This window comes from Melanotaenia boesemani, chromosome 5 (genome assembly GCF_017639745.1).
Source record: "Melanotaenia boesemani isolate fMelBoe1 chromosome 5, fMelBoe1.pri, whole genome shotgun sequence".
NCBI lineage: Eukaryota > Metazoa > Chordata > Actinopteri > Atheriniformes > Melanotaeniidae > Melanotaenia > Melanotaenia boesemani.
In genome coordinates this window covers 10,213,383-10,229,125 of record NC_055686.1, presented here as the reverse complement: position 1 = coordinate 10,229,125, position 15,743 = coordinate 10,213,383, and the positions used below count along the sequence as shown (strand labels likewise).

Here is a 15,743-nt window from a genome sequence, read left to right as displayed (position 1 = left end):
GAAAATGTTGAAGCTCCTTTAAACCATTACAGAAGTACATATCAGGGTCCTAAATCAGAACTAAAAATAAACCTGTACTCTACTGGTGTTTTTACTCTTTACACCTAAACTCAATAGTTGTTTCAGGTCCTAAACCAAGTCCAGCACAGAGCGGCTGAGTGGATGTGGTCTGGATGCAGCTCAGAGATTAGACCAGTCCCTAAACTGTCAGATCTTTGAAAGACAAGGAACCATGAAATACCCTGTCAGAGCTGTCGAACTAAACATATTGTTAATTTATATTAATAAGATGTTTGATTGTTGCATATTATTTATGCTGGTGTGAAGAGAATTGGACTTATTTTTCTTGGTTCTTGCAGACGTTTCATCTCCTATCATAAAGGCTTCTTCAGCTCAGTTCAGGTCTCATTTTCTTTTACTTTTGTGTGACCAACATTGTCCTTTAAGATTTTAAAAGGTGTATTTAACTCTCTGATTTCAAACAATATGAGACTTAGACAAAAAACAGCCAGCCTTTGTCAGTCTCTCCAAAAAAAGCTCAGATTTGAGCGATGACACACTCAACATTGCAGGTCTTGAAACCTGGTCATGTAGTAGTTTGTATTTTGCTGCCATCTGGTGTTCATCTGCTGGTACTACAGCTGAAAGACAGTAAATAACATCGTGTTATTCTGAGAGTTTCCGTCATTAAATTAGTTCATTCAGATTGAGTTTCAAAACTAGTTTCACTTAAAATCTAATCAGGAAAAATGTGTCTGTAAAGGTAAAAATGCAAAACTTGTAACCTCTAAAACTCAAGAAACAATATTTAGATTAAAAACTTGATGTTGAAGGAAGAAAATCTTTCTCACCATTTATTAATTTCTGTTTTAGATTTATATTCTATAATCTGATTTTTTTTTTAATCCACCCCCATCCACACAAAGAAGAAAATGAAAGAAAATCAACCATTTTTCCAGATCTCATGTTTCTCATTAGCAGGTCTCACTGTGAGAGAATCTCATGCAGGACGTCTTTATACTGCTGGACAGATTCTGTTCTAGTTCATCATTAATGTGTTTAATTGATGCAGAAACCTGTTTAAACTCCACCTGCTCTCAACAAATAACTAGCTGGTGAAAACAAATAACATGTGACTTTGATTTATCTCTCATATCTCTGACATTTCTGGGCTTATGGGGCCCTGGGCCCTTTGCTCTGTCCGCCCTGCATGGCCGGTGTCTGGCAGGGTTGACAGCTGTTGATCTTGGCCTGCTGGGGCCTGTTCCCCAAAACCGTGGGGTCTCTGGCTGGGGCCTTCCTCTGCCACCCTCTGGGTGGGTCCGGTGTGGTCTTTGTGGTAGTATGGCTTGGGTTTGTGCTCCAGAATTGCTGCTTATCCCCCGGGACTCTGGGCCGCCCTAGTCTGCCTCTAGTCTCTGTAGAGACGTGGTCACATTTACACAATCACACTCATCTCTGATCCTCATTCCTCAGACTCTGCATGCTGACACAGTCACTGAGTCAACCAGTGGGTTTATACACTAAGAGATACTTGTGTTAAGTTTGTGTGTTTCTGGTACCTTGGTTGTTGTCGTGTCGTGATCTCTTTCTTTTAGTAGATCGGACAGTTGAGGAATAAAGTGTGGATTATTTTAACCTTTAACTCTAAATTTACCAAATAGACATGTTTGTTTATAATTGTAATAAAACACCGTAAAAATATTTGCAGGCGAGCATATCGACAGAGAAACACAGCCCGACACAAGACCGGCTCTGAATATAAGTGTGTAACATATGGCATACTGAGTGTGAGGAGTAAAAATTTACAAGTTCACTTTTGTTCAATATCTATCCAAGCAGGATGTGTCACGTTCAATATTAATACCTTCAAATAAAAACTCCAGGAGAAGGCCTGAGGTAAAATGATGGGGCAGAGTTCCCTCAGGATTACACATTTATTTAAAATTCACAGTATTTCAGAGAATTTAATAAAGTAACCAGGAACCAAGAACACAAATTTGTTAAAAAGAGGACTTATTCAGATTTTTTTTTTTTTTTAAAACGGTAAATAAAATTAATAAAAAAGACTAAATTTCATGCTAGTGAGGAGGATTGCTGCTACAGGCGATGGAGTTAAAACTACCGAAGTCAGGTTCTAACCCCCGCTGCAGCACTCCATAGTAAAACACAACAAAACATGCAAATCACAGAAAAATGCTAAATCCCCAAAAGATGTGCTCACTTGGATTCAGTTCTGAGGAACGGGCGGGCCAGTCCATAGCATCAATGTCTTCGTCTTGCAGGATCTGCTGACACACTCCAGTCACATGAGGTCTAGCATTGTCTTGCATTAGGAGGAACCCAGAGCCAACCGCACCAGCATATAGTCTCACAAGGGGTCTGATTATCTCATCTCAGTACCTAATGGCAGTCAGGCTACCTCTGGCGAGCACATGGAGGGCTGTGCGGCCCCCCAAAGAAATGCGACCTCACACCATTACTGACCCACTGTCAAACCGGTCATGCTGGAGGATGTTGCAGGCAGCAGAACGTTCTCCACGGCATCTCCAGACTCTGTCAAGTCTGTTACATGTGCTCAGTGTGAACCTGCTTCCATCTGTGAAGAGCACAGGGTGCCAGTGGCGAAGTTGCCAATCTTGGTGTTATCTGGTAAATGCCAAACATCCTGCACGGTGTTGGGCTCTAAGCACATCCCCCACGTGTGGACGTCGGGCCCTCATACCACCCTCATGGAGTCTGTTTCTGACTGTTTGAGCAGACACATGCACATTTGTGGCCTGTTGGAGGTCATGTCGCAGGGCTCTGGCAGTGCTCCTCCTGTTCCTCCTTGCACAAAGGCGGAGGTAGTGGTCCTGCTGCTGGGTTGTTGCCCTCCTAGGACCTCCTCCATGTCTCCTGATGTACTGGCCTGTCTCCTGGTAGCGCCTCCATGCTCTGGACACGACGCTGACAGACACAGCAAACCTTCTTGCCACAGCTTGCATTGATGTGCCATCCTGAATGAGCTGCACTACCTGAGCCACATGTGTGGGTTGTAGACTCCGTCTCATCCTACCACTAGAGTGAAAGCACCACGAGCATTCAAAAGTGACCAAAACATCAACCAGAAAGCAGGAACTGAGAAGTGGTTTGTGGTCACCACCTGCAGAAACACTCCTTTATTGGGGGTGTCTTGTTAATTGCCTATAATTTCCACCTGTTGTCTATTCCATTTACACAACATCATGTGAAATTGATTGGCAAACAGTGTTACTTCCTAAGTGGGCAGTTCGATTTCACAGAACTGTGATTGACTTTGAGTTACATTGTGTTGTTTAAGTGTTCCTTTTTTTTTTTTTTTAGCAGTGTAGTTACACACAAAGTATTCAGGCTAATTCTGATATTTAGTGCAGTCAGACAGCCAGAGGAGAAAGTCGTGTATTTCCCAAAGAAAGTGAAGTCTGGATGCCAGAAAAGGGAGAGAGAAAACAAAAACATAAGAAAATGAATTGAGGGGCAGCTTCTTATTAATTTCTTAGAGACGAGAGGTGAGCAGCACCTGAATTAAAACAGAGTTTGAGCTGATATCAGCAGCAGTTTTCTAGGGAACATGTTAAGATTCATTTGGGGATACACAGATTGATTACTATCAGAAATTCATCCAAGTTGTTTCCACCTCCAGATAAAATCCAATTCCACTTTGATGCCATATTTTAGTCTTTTCTCACTGATCAATCATAACATATTTGGTATCAATGCATTACTTGTAATTTCTGTGTTATCTGATAAACTGAAATCACCACACCCTGAAGTCTGTAATGTTGATAACAAATGATCGACTATAATTTTTTAAATAAACAAAATCCAGCTTTGCAAACCTAAACTGTGCTGCCATGTTCTTCTTTAAGAGGTTTTCTCTGCAATCCTTCCAAACAAGCCGTACTTGTTCAGTCTTTTTCTAATTGGACTGTCATGAACTTTAACATTTAACTTGCTAACTGAGGCCTGGAGAGTCTGAGATGTAGTTCTTGGGTTTTTTACAGTTTCTCTCATTATTGCACGGTCTGGCCTTGGGGTGAACTTACTGGGAACTCCACTCATGGGAAGATTGAATGTTTTCAGCTGGTTAGGACAGCATGATGCAGAAACTCAACCAGCTGAGACCTCAACCTACCACCTCCACCCAATCAATAGCTGCTGGTATGAACAGGTTGTTGGTTAACTGTAACCAACCACTCCCAGTATCAGATGTCATTAAGATGACTTTGTAAAACTGGTTTTGTTTGATTGTTCCTCTTCAAGGGCAGGAAAACAGAAAAACTGGTGAGGCTGAAACATCCTTGCTAAACATATATTTACATACATTTATAAATACATATTCCTAAAAATCTTCCAATCAATTCTTATAATAACCAAAAATAACCTGATATTTACAAGCTTTGTTTTCCATGTAGATTACAGATCAAACTGCTACCAGAGCAGGTGGACGAAACCTGAAATACAGACTCATACTGCTTCATTTCCTGGAATAAACAAACTCCTCCTTTCTCTCCAGCACACAGTTCAGCTCTGACAGAGTATTTCCTGGTTCCTCCTCTTTCACTGATCTGACAGTTTAGGGATCGGTGTAATCTCTGTGCTGCAAACAGAGAGCTGACAAGTCAAACTACTGAAGATCAGTGTGTGAAAGTGAAAGAAGAGAAACTTGGGTTCGGCTTCTGTGACTGTAGGAAGACGTGAATCCGATGAAACGCTGGTTCGTGTCGATCTGTAAAATATAGCAGCGCAGAAATAAGATGAATTCCGAAAAATTCTCTTGTTCCATCTGTCTGGATCTACTGAAGGATCCGGTGACTACTTCCTGTGGACACAGCTACTGTATGAACTGTATTAAAACCCACTGGGATGAAGAGGATCAGAGGGGAATCCACAGCTGTCCTCAGTGCAGGAAAACGTTCATACCGAGGCCTGTCCTGGAGAAAAACATCCTGTTAGCAGAGTTAGTGGAGGAGCTGAAGAAGACTGGACTCCAAGCTGCTCCAGCTGATCACTGCTATGCTGGACCTGAAGATGTGGCCTGTGATGTCTGTACTGGGAGGAAGCTGAAAGCCGTCAAGTCCTGTCTGGTCTGTCAAGCCTCTTACTGTGAGAAACATCTCCAACCTCATTATGAAGCTCCACCATTACAGAAACACAAGCTGGTGGAGCCCTCCAAGAATCTCCAGCAGCTCATCTGTTCTCGTCATGATGAGGTGATGAAGATTTTCTGTCGTACTGATCAGCAGAGTATCTGTTATCTCTGCTTAATGGATGAACATAAAGGTCATGAAACAGTTCCAGCTGCAGCAGAAAGAGCTGAGAAGCAGAAGGAGCTGGAGGTGAGTCGACAACAAATCCAGCAGAGAATCCAGGACGGAGAGAAAGATGTGAAGCTGCTTCAACAGGAGGTGGAGGCCATCAATGGCTCCGCTGATAAAGCAGTGGAGGACAGTGAGAAGATCTTCACTGAGCTGATCCGTCTCATCCAGAAAAGAAGCTCTGATGTGAAGCAGCAGATCAGATCCCAGCAGGAAACTGAAGTGAGTCGAGTCAAAGAGCTTCAGGAGAAGCTGGAGCAGGAGATCACTGAGCTGAAGAGGAAAGACGGCGAGCTGGAGCAGCTCTCACACACAGAGGATCACACCCAGTTTCTACACAACTACCCCTCACTGTCAGCACTCAGTGAGTCTACACACTCATTCAGCATCAATATTCGTCCTCTCAGATACTTTGAGGATGTGACAGCAGCTGTGTCAGAGACCAGAGATAAACTACAGGACATCCTGACAGAGAAATGGACAAACATCTCACTGGCAGTCACTGAAGTGGATGTTTTACTGCCTGAACCAGAACCAAAGAGCAGAGATGACTTCCTAAAATATTCAACAGAAATCACACTGGATCCAAACACAGCACATCCATGCTTGTCATTATCTCAGGGAAAAAGAAAAGTAACAGCAATGAATCAACAACAGTCTTATTCTAGTCATCCAGACAGATTCACTCACTGGCGTCAGGTCCTGAGCAGAGAGAGTCTGACTGGACGTTGTTACTGGGAGGTGGAGTGGAGAGGAGAAGTAGTTTTTGTAGCAGTCGCCTACAAGAACATCAGCAGAGCAGAAAAATCAGATGAATGTGCTTTTGGATGGAACAACAAATCTTGGTCATTACTTTGTGAAACAAACATTTACACATTTCAACACAACAAAGTCCAAACTCCAGTCTCAGGTCCTCCTTCCTCCAGAATAGGAGTGTATCTGGACCACAGAGCAGGTATTCTGTCTTTCTACAGCGTCTCTGAAACCATGACTCTCCTCCACAGAGTCCAGACCACATTCACTCAGCCGCTCTATGCTGGACTCTGGATAGGATTACAAACCACTGCTGAGTTCATTAAATAGAGAAACTACTGCAGCTTCAGGCAGGTTGTGTTTAGACATGATGGATTTTCTTCTGTTTGCTTTAATTTTCCTCAAAGAGTCGTAACATCTTAAATATTGTAAAGTTTATTAAATGCCTGAAACCCAAACTCAACAAACAGAAGCAATCTGCATATTAACTTTTAACACCAAGAAACGTGTAGAGTTGAACGGTGAAGAAACAAAAACAGAATTTAGTTTAACTTTCAAAAGTGTTTCTAATGAACTTCATGTCAAACCCAAAAGTTTAAAACAAAGAGTTAAAATAAAGAACTGGCCTCACTGCTCCAGTAACTTTGGGGTGGACTGAATGTTAAGATAAAATACATCTTCCTTCATTAAAATGAAAAAGAATTACATCAAGTTTATTTAATTAATAGAACTTTACATGTTCAGTTATGAATATTTAATCAATGTTGTAGTTTTTTATTTTTGTGAATTTAATTGATTATTTTTGGCTAAATAAAATGCTACAGTGATGAGTTTGTTAAATGATCAGTTTGAACTGTTTTCTGTTCTTTGAGACATTTTTAAAGCTGCTCAACTATAAAGATTTATTTTTTTCTGTCATTAAACTGAAACTAACTTTTTCCGTTAAATATTATAATAAAATTTATTATTTTAATTCTAGCAATCATGATGTAAATAATTTCTGTATTTTACCAGTGAAAATACAAAAAATAAGTAAAAAATAATTTGTTTTCTGCAGCTGCTGTAAAGGACACATCTGCTGGATTGGGATTAAAATGTGTTTTAAAAAGGAACAAACTTAAAGCTGTTAGAATAATAAAGCAGCAAATATTCACACATGTGGATGGTTGTACAAACTTTATTTGCACATAGTGAACAAATCCTGTAATAAACAAAGATCCATCGGAGCTGCTGCTCCAGGATTCTTCCTTCTCCTCCAGGACCTCAGCACACCTCTGCAGGTAAAGACAGAGTGATTACCGGTGTTTGTCCAACACCACATATGATTGAAATAAGTCTCAGTTTTTGTATTAAAACATGAAAGTGTCTTAATATACATCTAATTATCTGCTACTAAAATATTTTTTGCCCTCACAAAAACACAACAGCTGCAGAAACTGCCTCTCATGTTCAGGACGTTTATCCTCTAAATGTAGGGTTTGAAAACAGTCAAAGTTTATAAATAAGCAGGATAAAGTGTTTTTTGGTGGATTTGGTTCACTGCTGTGACAAAACACCTACGTGGCCAAAATAAATTCTGTCACCAAGTTACTGGTCAATTCTGATTTTTATGTGTAAAAAAACAAACATACAAACACAAGCATTAATTCCACACATTAATCTCTTTGTCCTATTAAAAAGTCTCAGTACTGGTATCGATTATACTGGTCCTGTATTTACTGGCTATCAGATCAATACTAAATCATGCAGTATCACACACACTAGTTTCCAACAAAGACTGAGATGAAAACAGTGAAAACTTTTGATGTACTGAGAACATCTGAAGTTCATGTGTCCATCTTCAGCTGATGAGGAGGCATAAAAAACTCATAACTACATGACTTTATCTTCATGGGGCCAAGTTATGTGGTAATGTTTTGCTTCAGAACAGGCAGAACCCAACATGTCCTAATGTTCAGATCCAGCTCCATGAAGATGTTTATCTGAACCTGACAGGTCGGTGCAGAGCCCAACTCACCTGATCTAGAATGGGATGAACTAAAACACCCAGTTCACTAAAAATTCACTGTTCTTCTATAATGTTCTTCAAATTAGATTTAATTACACACAATATTTATCTCCATAGATCAGGATACTCTTCTGGATTTTAAATAACACAATGATAACGTGTTGAGAGAAGAAGAAGATGAATGGATATAATAACATGAACATCATTTATGATGTAGGGATGGGCGATGTGGTCTATACCTGATAAACCAATATTTACTGGCTTCATCCTGATACACGATGTATATCTTGATGTTTATAAATCTCCTCTAAAACACTTTGTAAATAATAAATTCAGCCAGTAGTATTTTAGAAAATACTTTTTGACTACATTGTGATTTTTCACTTTTAATAAACTTTTTATTCTGAACCAGGGACCTGCTCTCATAAATTTAATAAAAACCAGTGTTTCCCCAACCATCAGGGGTCACCCCAACCCCCAACATTAACCCCCACCACCCCAAGAAGATCAAGTTTATTTTATTTTCTAAAATTACTCAATTAATATATTTTCAATTCAATTATTTTATTTAATAATATTTTCTTATTATTTATGTTAAGATCTATTTTGTACCAGACCACAGCAGAAGTAATCTAAGGTTCCCTTTCCTCTAGAACAGGTTTATATTTTGTTCTTTTATTATAAAAATTAAACAGCCTGATCTTTTCTAACTTATTCTCATGATAACATGTAATTATGTCGTGTCATGTCTCTGCGTGCCGCGTGCACACAGGTGAGCTACATTCCCATCAGCAGCATCTGCAGTGATGTGGATTCTGCATCGGTCTGTGTGGTGAAAAAGGAAATGAAATGAAAGAAAAAGGTCTGTTTTACCAGTAGATCTACATTCCTAACCTCATCCATTGGTCACAAGCTGTGATGGGTACTAAAGAAGGAGATCACGAACACAAGAGGGCAAAATGAGTTTCCTCTGCAGGGTTCCCAGAGACAGGGTGAGACGGTAGGTCATCCAGGAGGGGCTCAGAGTAGGGTTACTGCTCCTCTGCTTCAAGAAGAGCCAGATGAGGTGGCTCAGGTATCTGGTTAAGATGCCTCCTTGACACTTGCCTGGTGAGGTGTTCCAGACACGTTCCACAAGGAGAAGGCCGGGGGAAGGCCCAAGACAATTTGGGGGGACTACATCTCACGGCTGGTCTGGGAGCACCTCAGGATCCACCCAGATGTGTTGAAAGAAAGGGCTGGGGAGAGGGAAATCTGGGCTTTCATGCTCAAACAACTGTCTCCTCGACCCAACCCTCAGTTAGTGGCAAGAAAATGGATGGACGGATGGAAGGAAGGAAGGAAGGAAGGAAGGAAGGAAGGAAGGAAGGAAGGAAACCTTCTTAGCTAAAGGTCCAGCATGGTCACATGGTCAAGAGTGGCAGACCTCAGGAAATGCTGGTCTTTCCAAGAGAGATAGTGACAACTAGCCGACTATCTGGCTAGACATTGTCATGTGGTCTGTTGTGGAGAAGAAGGTGCTGCTCATAGAGGCTCTATGATAGAGCTAATCATCTCTTGGGCCGAGGGTAGGGCAGCAGCTCATGAAAGAAAACCTCTAAAGAAATCTAAGCTGGCAGTGGAGTGCCAAAAGTCTGGCTGGAAAACCAGGGTTTACCCTGTGGAGGTCAGTTGCCGGGGTCCAGTGGCTGCAAGGTGTGGGCATGGCAGGTTGAAGCTTGAGGAAAGCCACAAAGGCGCTGGGAGAGGAAGCAGAGAAAGGAAGCTATTGATGCTTGCTATGGAGAGGCGATATCAGCACTACCCACTGAAGGCAGCTGCAGGTGGTGGCCATGAGATGTCTCCAGTGTGTTACTGGTCCCCCTGCCAGGAGATGCAGGCTACTGGTTTTAGGGGTGAAACATCCACGAATTGTGGTTTGCACCTGATAACCCTGCAGCTGCCCTGATGGCACTGATTTGAGATGCAGGAACCACCACCTCTCCTGTACAAAGAACCGTCTGGAACTCTGTCTGGTTGCCAGGAGAAGATCTCTGAACTTTATGCAAATGCACTGGTATCGTCACTTTTTCCAGGTAAAAAAATAATCTCAGGGATAAATCATTACCCTGGCAACCAGGAATATGGATGAGAAACTTGATCTCATATGACCTATCAGACAGAAATGATCACAACAAAGAAATTAAAGATCATTTTTTCCAAGTGACATGTTGTTTTTATAGATTTTACAGTGTACATTTATACATTTGAATGTTCCCACATTTAATAAACTCACACATCTGGAGGAAGCTTGGCATGGAGCCACTGCTCCTCCATACTGAAAGGACTCAGCTGAGGTGGTTTACATAAGTTCATCATTAATGAGTCATTGTGCAGAACTTCATAGGCTGTTGGATCCATTTAATTTGGATCAAGTGTGTTGGAGCAGAGACCCATTGAAAACCTGCAGGACACTGGCACAAGAGGTTCAGGTTTGCTGATCCCTGAGCTACACATCGATATCAGTGTCCAGGGTCTGTATATCTGTCACTCTGACCCTCACCAAGCAGACGATGAAGACTATGAATCCAAACACTGAGCTTGACGACCAGCTTTAAAAATGAGACATAGAATTTCAAAAGCAATGATTTCTCTAATTACTGAATGAAATTATTATGGGATTAACTATTGTACAGTTTAGTACTGTGTAATACCAATCTCAGTTGTGGAGGCTTTGGTACGTTTGTCTTCCTGTGGTTGCTGACTGATTTATATTCTTTAAGTTTTTTTTTTACTGTGGTTTTATCTTTTCATCTTGGAGCCTGAGTCTGTAATAAAGATTGAAATGAATTAAATAAAACTATTTTAGCCAGAATGATCAAAAACTTCAAACATGCTGATTATGAGCAGTTCTGTCATTAATATCACACGATTCTCCATCACAATAACAAATAAAGATGGATACTTAACAATAGAGAAAATCCTATCTGATGTTTTATTAACTTTAAAAATGAAAATAAATTGTTTTTCAAATGTTTTTTCTAAAATAAATGTGATGAACAACTTAAGTTGTTTTAAAAGTGTATTTGAAATTTATCGTATAGTTTTCTTTTCTTTTCTGATATTTATTGTTTCAACATTTTAGTCTTAAATCGGCGTATATGGAAAACATTGCTAATGATCATGTTATAAACACAGTGATACTTAGCTTGGTTAGCTGTTTTCTGACAATTCCTGTAGTTTGTTTAGCAACTAAATAAATAATTAAATATCTACATGAAAATGTTGAAGCTCCTTTAAACCATTACAGAAGTAAATATCAGGGTCCTGAATCAGAGCTAAAAATAAACCTGTGCTCTACTCGTGTTTTTACTCTTTACACCTAAACTCAACAGTTGTTTCAGGTCCTAAACCAAGTCCAGCACAGAGCGGCTGAGTGGATGTGGTCTGGATGCAGCTCAGAGATTAGACCAGTCCCTAAACTGTCAGATCTTTGAAAGACAAGGAACCATGAAATACCCTGTCAGAGCTGTCGAACTAAACATATTGTTAATTTATATTAATAAGATGTTTGATTGTTGCATATCATTTATGCTGGTGTGAAGAGAATTGGACTTATTTTTCTTGGTTTTTGCAGACGTTTCATCTCCTATCATAAAGGCTTCTTCAGCTCTGTTCAGGTCTCATTTTCTTTTACTTTTGTGTGACCAACATTGTCCTTTAAGATTTTAAAAGGTGTATTTACCTCTCTGATTTCAAACAATATGAGACTTAGACAAAAAACAGCCAGCAGTTGTCAGTCTCTCCAAAAAAAAGCTCAGATTTGAGCGATGACACACTCAACATTGCAGGTCTTGAAACCTGGTCATGTAGTACTTTGTATTTTGCTACCATCTGGTGTTCATCTGATGGTACTACAGCTGACAGACAGTAAATAACATCGTGTTATTCTGGGAGTTTCCGTCATTAAATTAGTTCATTCAAATTGAGTTTCAAAACTAGTTTCACTTAAAATCCAATCAGGAAAAATGTGTCTGTAAAGGTGAAAATGCAAAACTTGTAACCTCTAAAACTCAAGAAACAATATTTAGATAAAAACTTGATGTTGAAGGAAGAAAATCTTACTGACCATTTATTATTTTCTGTTTTAGATTTATTTTCTATAATCTGATTTTTTTATTCACACCCATCCACACAAAGAAGAAAATGAAAGAGATTTAACCATTTTCTCAAATCTCATGTTTCTCATTAGCAGGTCTCACTGTGAGAGAATCTCATGCAGGACGTCTTTATACTGCTGGACAGATTCTGTTCTAGTTCATCATTAATGTGTTTAATTGATGCAGAAACCTGTTTAAACTCCACCTTCTCTCAACGAATAACTAGCTGGTGAAAACAAATAACATGTGACTTTGATTTATCTCTTATATCTCTGACATTTCTGGGCTTATGGGGCCCTGGTCCCTTTGCTCTGTCTGCCCTGCATGGTTGGTGCCTGGCAGGGTCGACGGCTGTTGATCTTGGCCTGCTGGGGCCTGTGCCCCATAATCATGGGGTCTCTGGCTGGGGCCTTCCTCTGCCACCTCTGGGTGGGTCCGGTGTGGTCTTTGTGGTAGTATGGCTTGGGTTTGTGCTCCAGAATTGCTGCTTATCCCCCGGGACTCTGGGCCGCCCTAGTCTGCCTCTAGTCTCTGTAGAGACGTGGTCACATTTACACAATCACACTCATCTCTGATCCTCATTCCTCAGACTCTGCATGCTGACACAGTCACTGAGTCAACCAGTGGGTTTATACACTAAAAGATACTTGTGTTAAGTTTGTGTGTTTCTGGTACCTTGGTTGTTGTCGTGTCGCGATCCCTTTCTTTTAGTAGATCGGACAGTTGAGGAATAAAGTGTGGATTATTTTAACCTTTAACTCTAAACTTACCAAATAGACATGTTTGTTTATAATTGTAATAAAACACCGTAAAAATATTTGCAGGCGAGCATATCGACAGAGAAACACAGCCCGACACAAGACCGGCTCTGAATATAAGTGTGTAACATATGGCATACTGAGTGTGAGGAGTAAAAATTTACAAGTTCACTTTTGTTCAATATCTATCCAAGCAGGATGTGTCAAGTTCAATATTAATACCTTCAAATAAAAACTCCAGGAGAAGGCATGAGGTAAAATGATGGGACAGAGTTCCCTCAGGATTACACATTTATTTAAAATACACTGTATTTCAGAGAATTTAATAAAGTAACCAGGAACCAAGAACACAAATTTGTTAAAAAGAGAACTTATTCAGATTGTTTTTTTAATAAACGGTAAATAAAATTAATGAAAAAGACTCAAATTCATGCTAGTGAGGAGGATTGCTGCTACAGGCGATGGAGTTAAAACTACCGAAGTCAGGTTCTAACCCCCGCTGCAGCACTCCATAGTAAAACACAACAAAACATGCAAATCACAGAAAAATGCTAAATCCCCAAAATGAATACAAACCACATTCAGCATTAAGTTATTAAACTCAATGTTTCTGAAAATGTAAATATATGCATTTTGTTTTATGCACTGCTAAAAGAAAATAAAGGGAACACTAAAGTAACACATCCTAGATCTGAATGAATGAAATATTCTTATTAAACACTTTGTTCTTTATATAGTTGAATGTGCTGACAACAAAAATCACATAAAAATTATTAATGGAAATCAAATTTATTAACCCATGGAGGTCTGGATTTGGAGTCACACTCAAAATTAAAGTGGAAAATCACACTACAGGCTGATCCAACTTTCATGTAATGTCCTTAAAACAAGTCAAAATGAGGCTCAGTAGTGTGTGTGGCCTCCACATGCCCGTATGACCTCCCTACAACGCCTGGGCATGCTCCTGATGAGGTGGCGGATGGTCTCCTGAGGGATCTCCTCCCAGACCTGGACTAAAACATCCGCCAACTCCTGGACAGTCTGTGGTGCAACGTGGCGTCAGTGGAAGGAGCGAGACATGATGTCCCAGATGTGCTCAACTGGATTCAGGTCTGGGGAACGGGCGGGTCAGTCCATAGCATCAATGCCTTCATCTTGCAGGAACTGCTGACACACTCCAGCCACATGAGGTCTAGCATTGTCTTGCATTAGGAGGAACCCAGGGCCAACTGCACCTATGATCTCACAAGGGGTCTGATTATCTCATCTCAGTACCTAATGGCAGTCAGGCTACATCTGGCGAGCACATGGAGGGCTGTGCGGCCCCCCAAAGAAATGCCACCCCACACCATTACTGACCCACTGTACAACCAGTCATGCTGGAGGATGTTGCAGGCAGCAGAACGTTCTCAACGGCGTCTCTAGACTCTGTCACGTTTGTTACATGTGCTCAGTGTGAACCAGCTTTCATGTGTGAAGAGCACAGGGCGCAGTGGCGAAGTTGCCAATCTTGGTGTTATCTGGTAAATGCCAAACATCCTGCACGGTGTTGGGCTGTAAGTACAACCCCCACCTGTGGACGTCGGGCCCTCATACCACCCTCATGGATTCTGTTTCTGACCGTTTGAGCAGACACATCCACAACTGTGGCCTGCTGGAGGTCATGTTGCAGGGCTCTGGCAGTGCTCCTCCTGTTCCTCCTTGCACAAAGGCAGAGGTAGTGGTCCTGCTGCTGGGTTGTTGCCCTCCTACGGCCTCCTCCATGTCTCCTGATGTACTGGCCTGTCTCCTGGTAGCGCCTCCATGCTCTGGACACGACGCCGACAGACACAGCAAACCTTCTTGCCACAGCTCGCATTGATGTGCCATCCTGGAAGCACTACCTGAGCCACTTGTGTGGGTTGTAGTCTCATGCTACCACTAGAGTGAAAGCACCGCCAGCATTCAAAAGTGACCAAAACATCAACCAGAAAGCAGGAACTGAGAAGTGGTCTGTGGTCACCACCTGCAGAATCACTCCTTTATTGGGGTGTCTTGTTAATTGCCTATAATTTCCACCTGTTGTCTATTCCATTTGCACATCATGTGAAATTGATTGACAGTTAGTGTTGCTTCCTACGTGGAAAGTTTGATTTCACAGAAGTGTGATTGACTTGGAGTTACATTGTGTTGTTTAAGTGTTCCTTTTATTTATTTTTATTTATTTTATTTTCTTTTTTGAGCAATGCAGTTACACACAAAGTATTCAGGCTAATTCTGATATTTAGTGCAGTCAGACAGCCAGAGGAGAAAGTCGTGTATTTCCCAAAGAAAGTGAAGTCTGGATGCCAGAAAAGGGAGAGAGAAAACAAAAACATAAGAAAATGAATTGAGGGGCAGCTTCTTATTAATTTCTTAGAGACGAGAGGTGAGCAGCACCTGAATTAAAACAGAGTTTGAGCTGATATCAGCAGCAGTTTTCTAGGGAACATGTTAAGATTCATTTGGGGATACACAGATTGATTACTATCAGAAATTCATCCAAGTTGTTTCCACCTCCAGATAAAATCCAATTCCACTTTGATGCCATATTTTAGTCTTTTCTCACTGATCAATCATAACATATTTGGTATCAATGCATTACTTGTAATTTCTGTGTTATCTGATAAACTGAATTCACCACACCCTGAAGTCTGTAATGTTGATAACAAATGATCGACTATAATTTTTTAAATAAACAAAATCCAGCTTTGCAAACCTAAACTGT

The 15,743-nt window shown here is 40.7% G+C and overlaps 4 protein-coding genes across 5 annotated transcripts in view; 2 read left to right on the top strand and 2 right to left on the bottom strand.

Annotated features, from left to right (window-relative positions):
* LOC121639776 overlaps positions 1–15,743 on the bottom strand; it is a 565,698-nt gene that overhangs the window by 236,277 nt on the left and 313,678 nt on the right. The gene's annotated exons all lie outside the window — the stretch shown is intronic.
* The window catches only part of LOC121639814, an 882,884-nt gene that overhangs the window by 573,703 nt on the left and 293,438 nt on the right, over positions 1–15,743 (bottom strand). The window lies entirely within an intron of this gene.
* On the top strand, positions 4,469–6,922 carry LOC121639746 (tripartite motif-containing protein 16-like). The gene has a single exon (XM_041985212.1). It carries the CDS (start codon positions 4,779–4,781, stop codon positions 6,420–6,422), a length of 1,644 nt encoding a protein of 547 aa, XP_041841146.1. The 5' UTR covers positions 4,469–4,778; the 3' UTR covers positions 6,423–6,922.
* The window catches only part of LOC121639802 (nuclear apoptosis-inducing factor 1-like), a 21,933-nt gene continuing 13,366 nt past the window's right edge, over positions 7,177–15,743 (top strand). Inside the window, exons 1-2 of the mRNA XM_041985331.1 lie at positions 7,177–7,188; positions 10,095–10,098. The gene's annotated coding sequence lies outside the window, so the exon portion shown is untranslated. The remainder of the gene's footprint in view (positions 7,189–10,094; positions 10,099–15,743) is intronic.

Excerpts from the sequence above, each read along its gene's own strand:
- LOC121639746 (XM_041985212.1), top strand. The coding sequence starts at position 4,779 with ATGAATTCCGAAAAATTCTCTTGTTCCATCTGTCTGGATCTACTGAAG.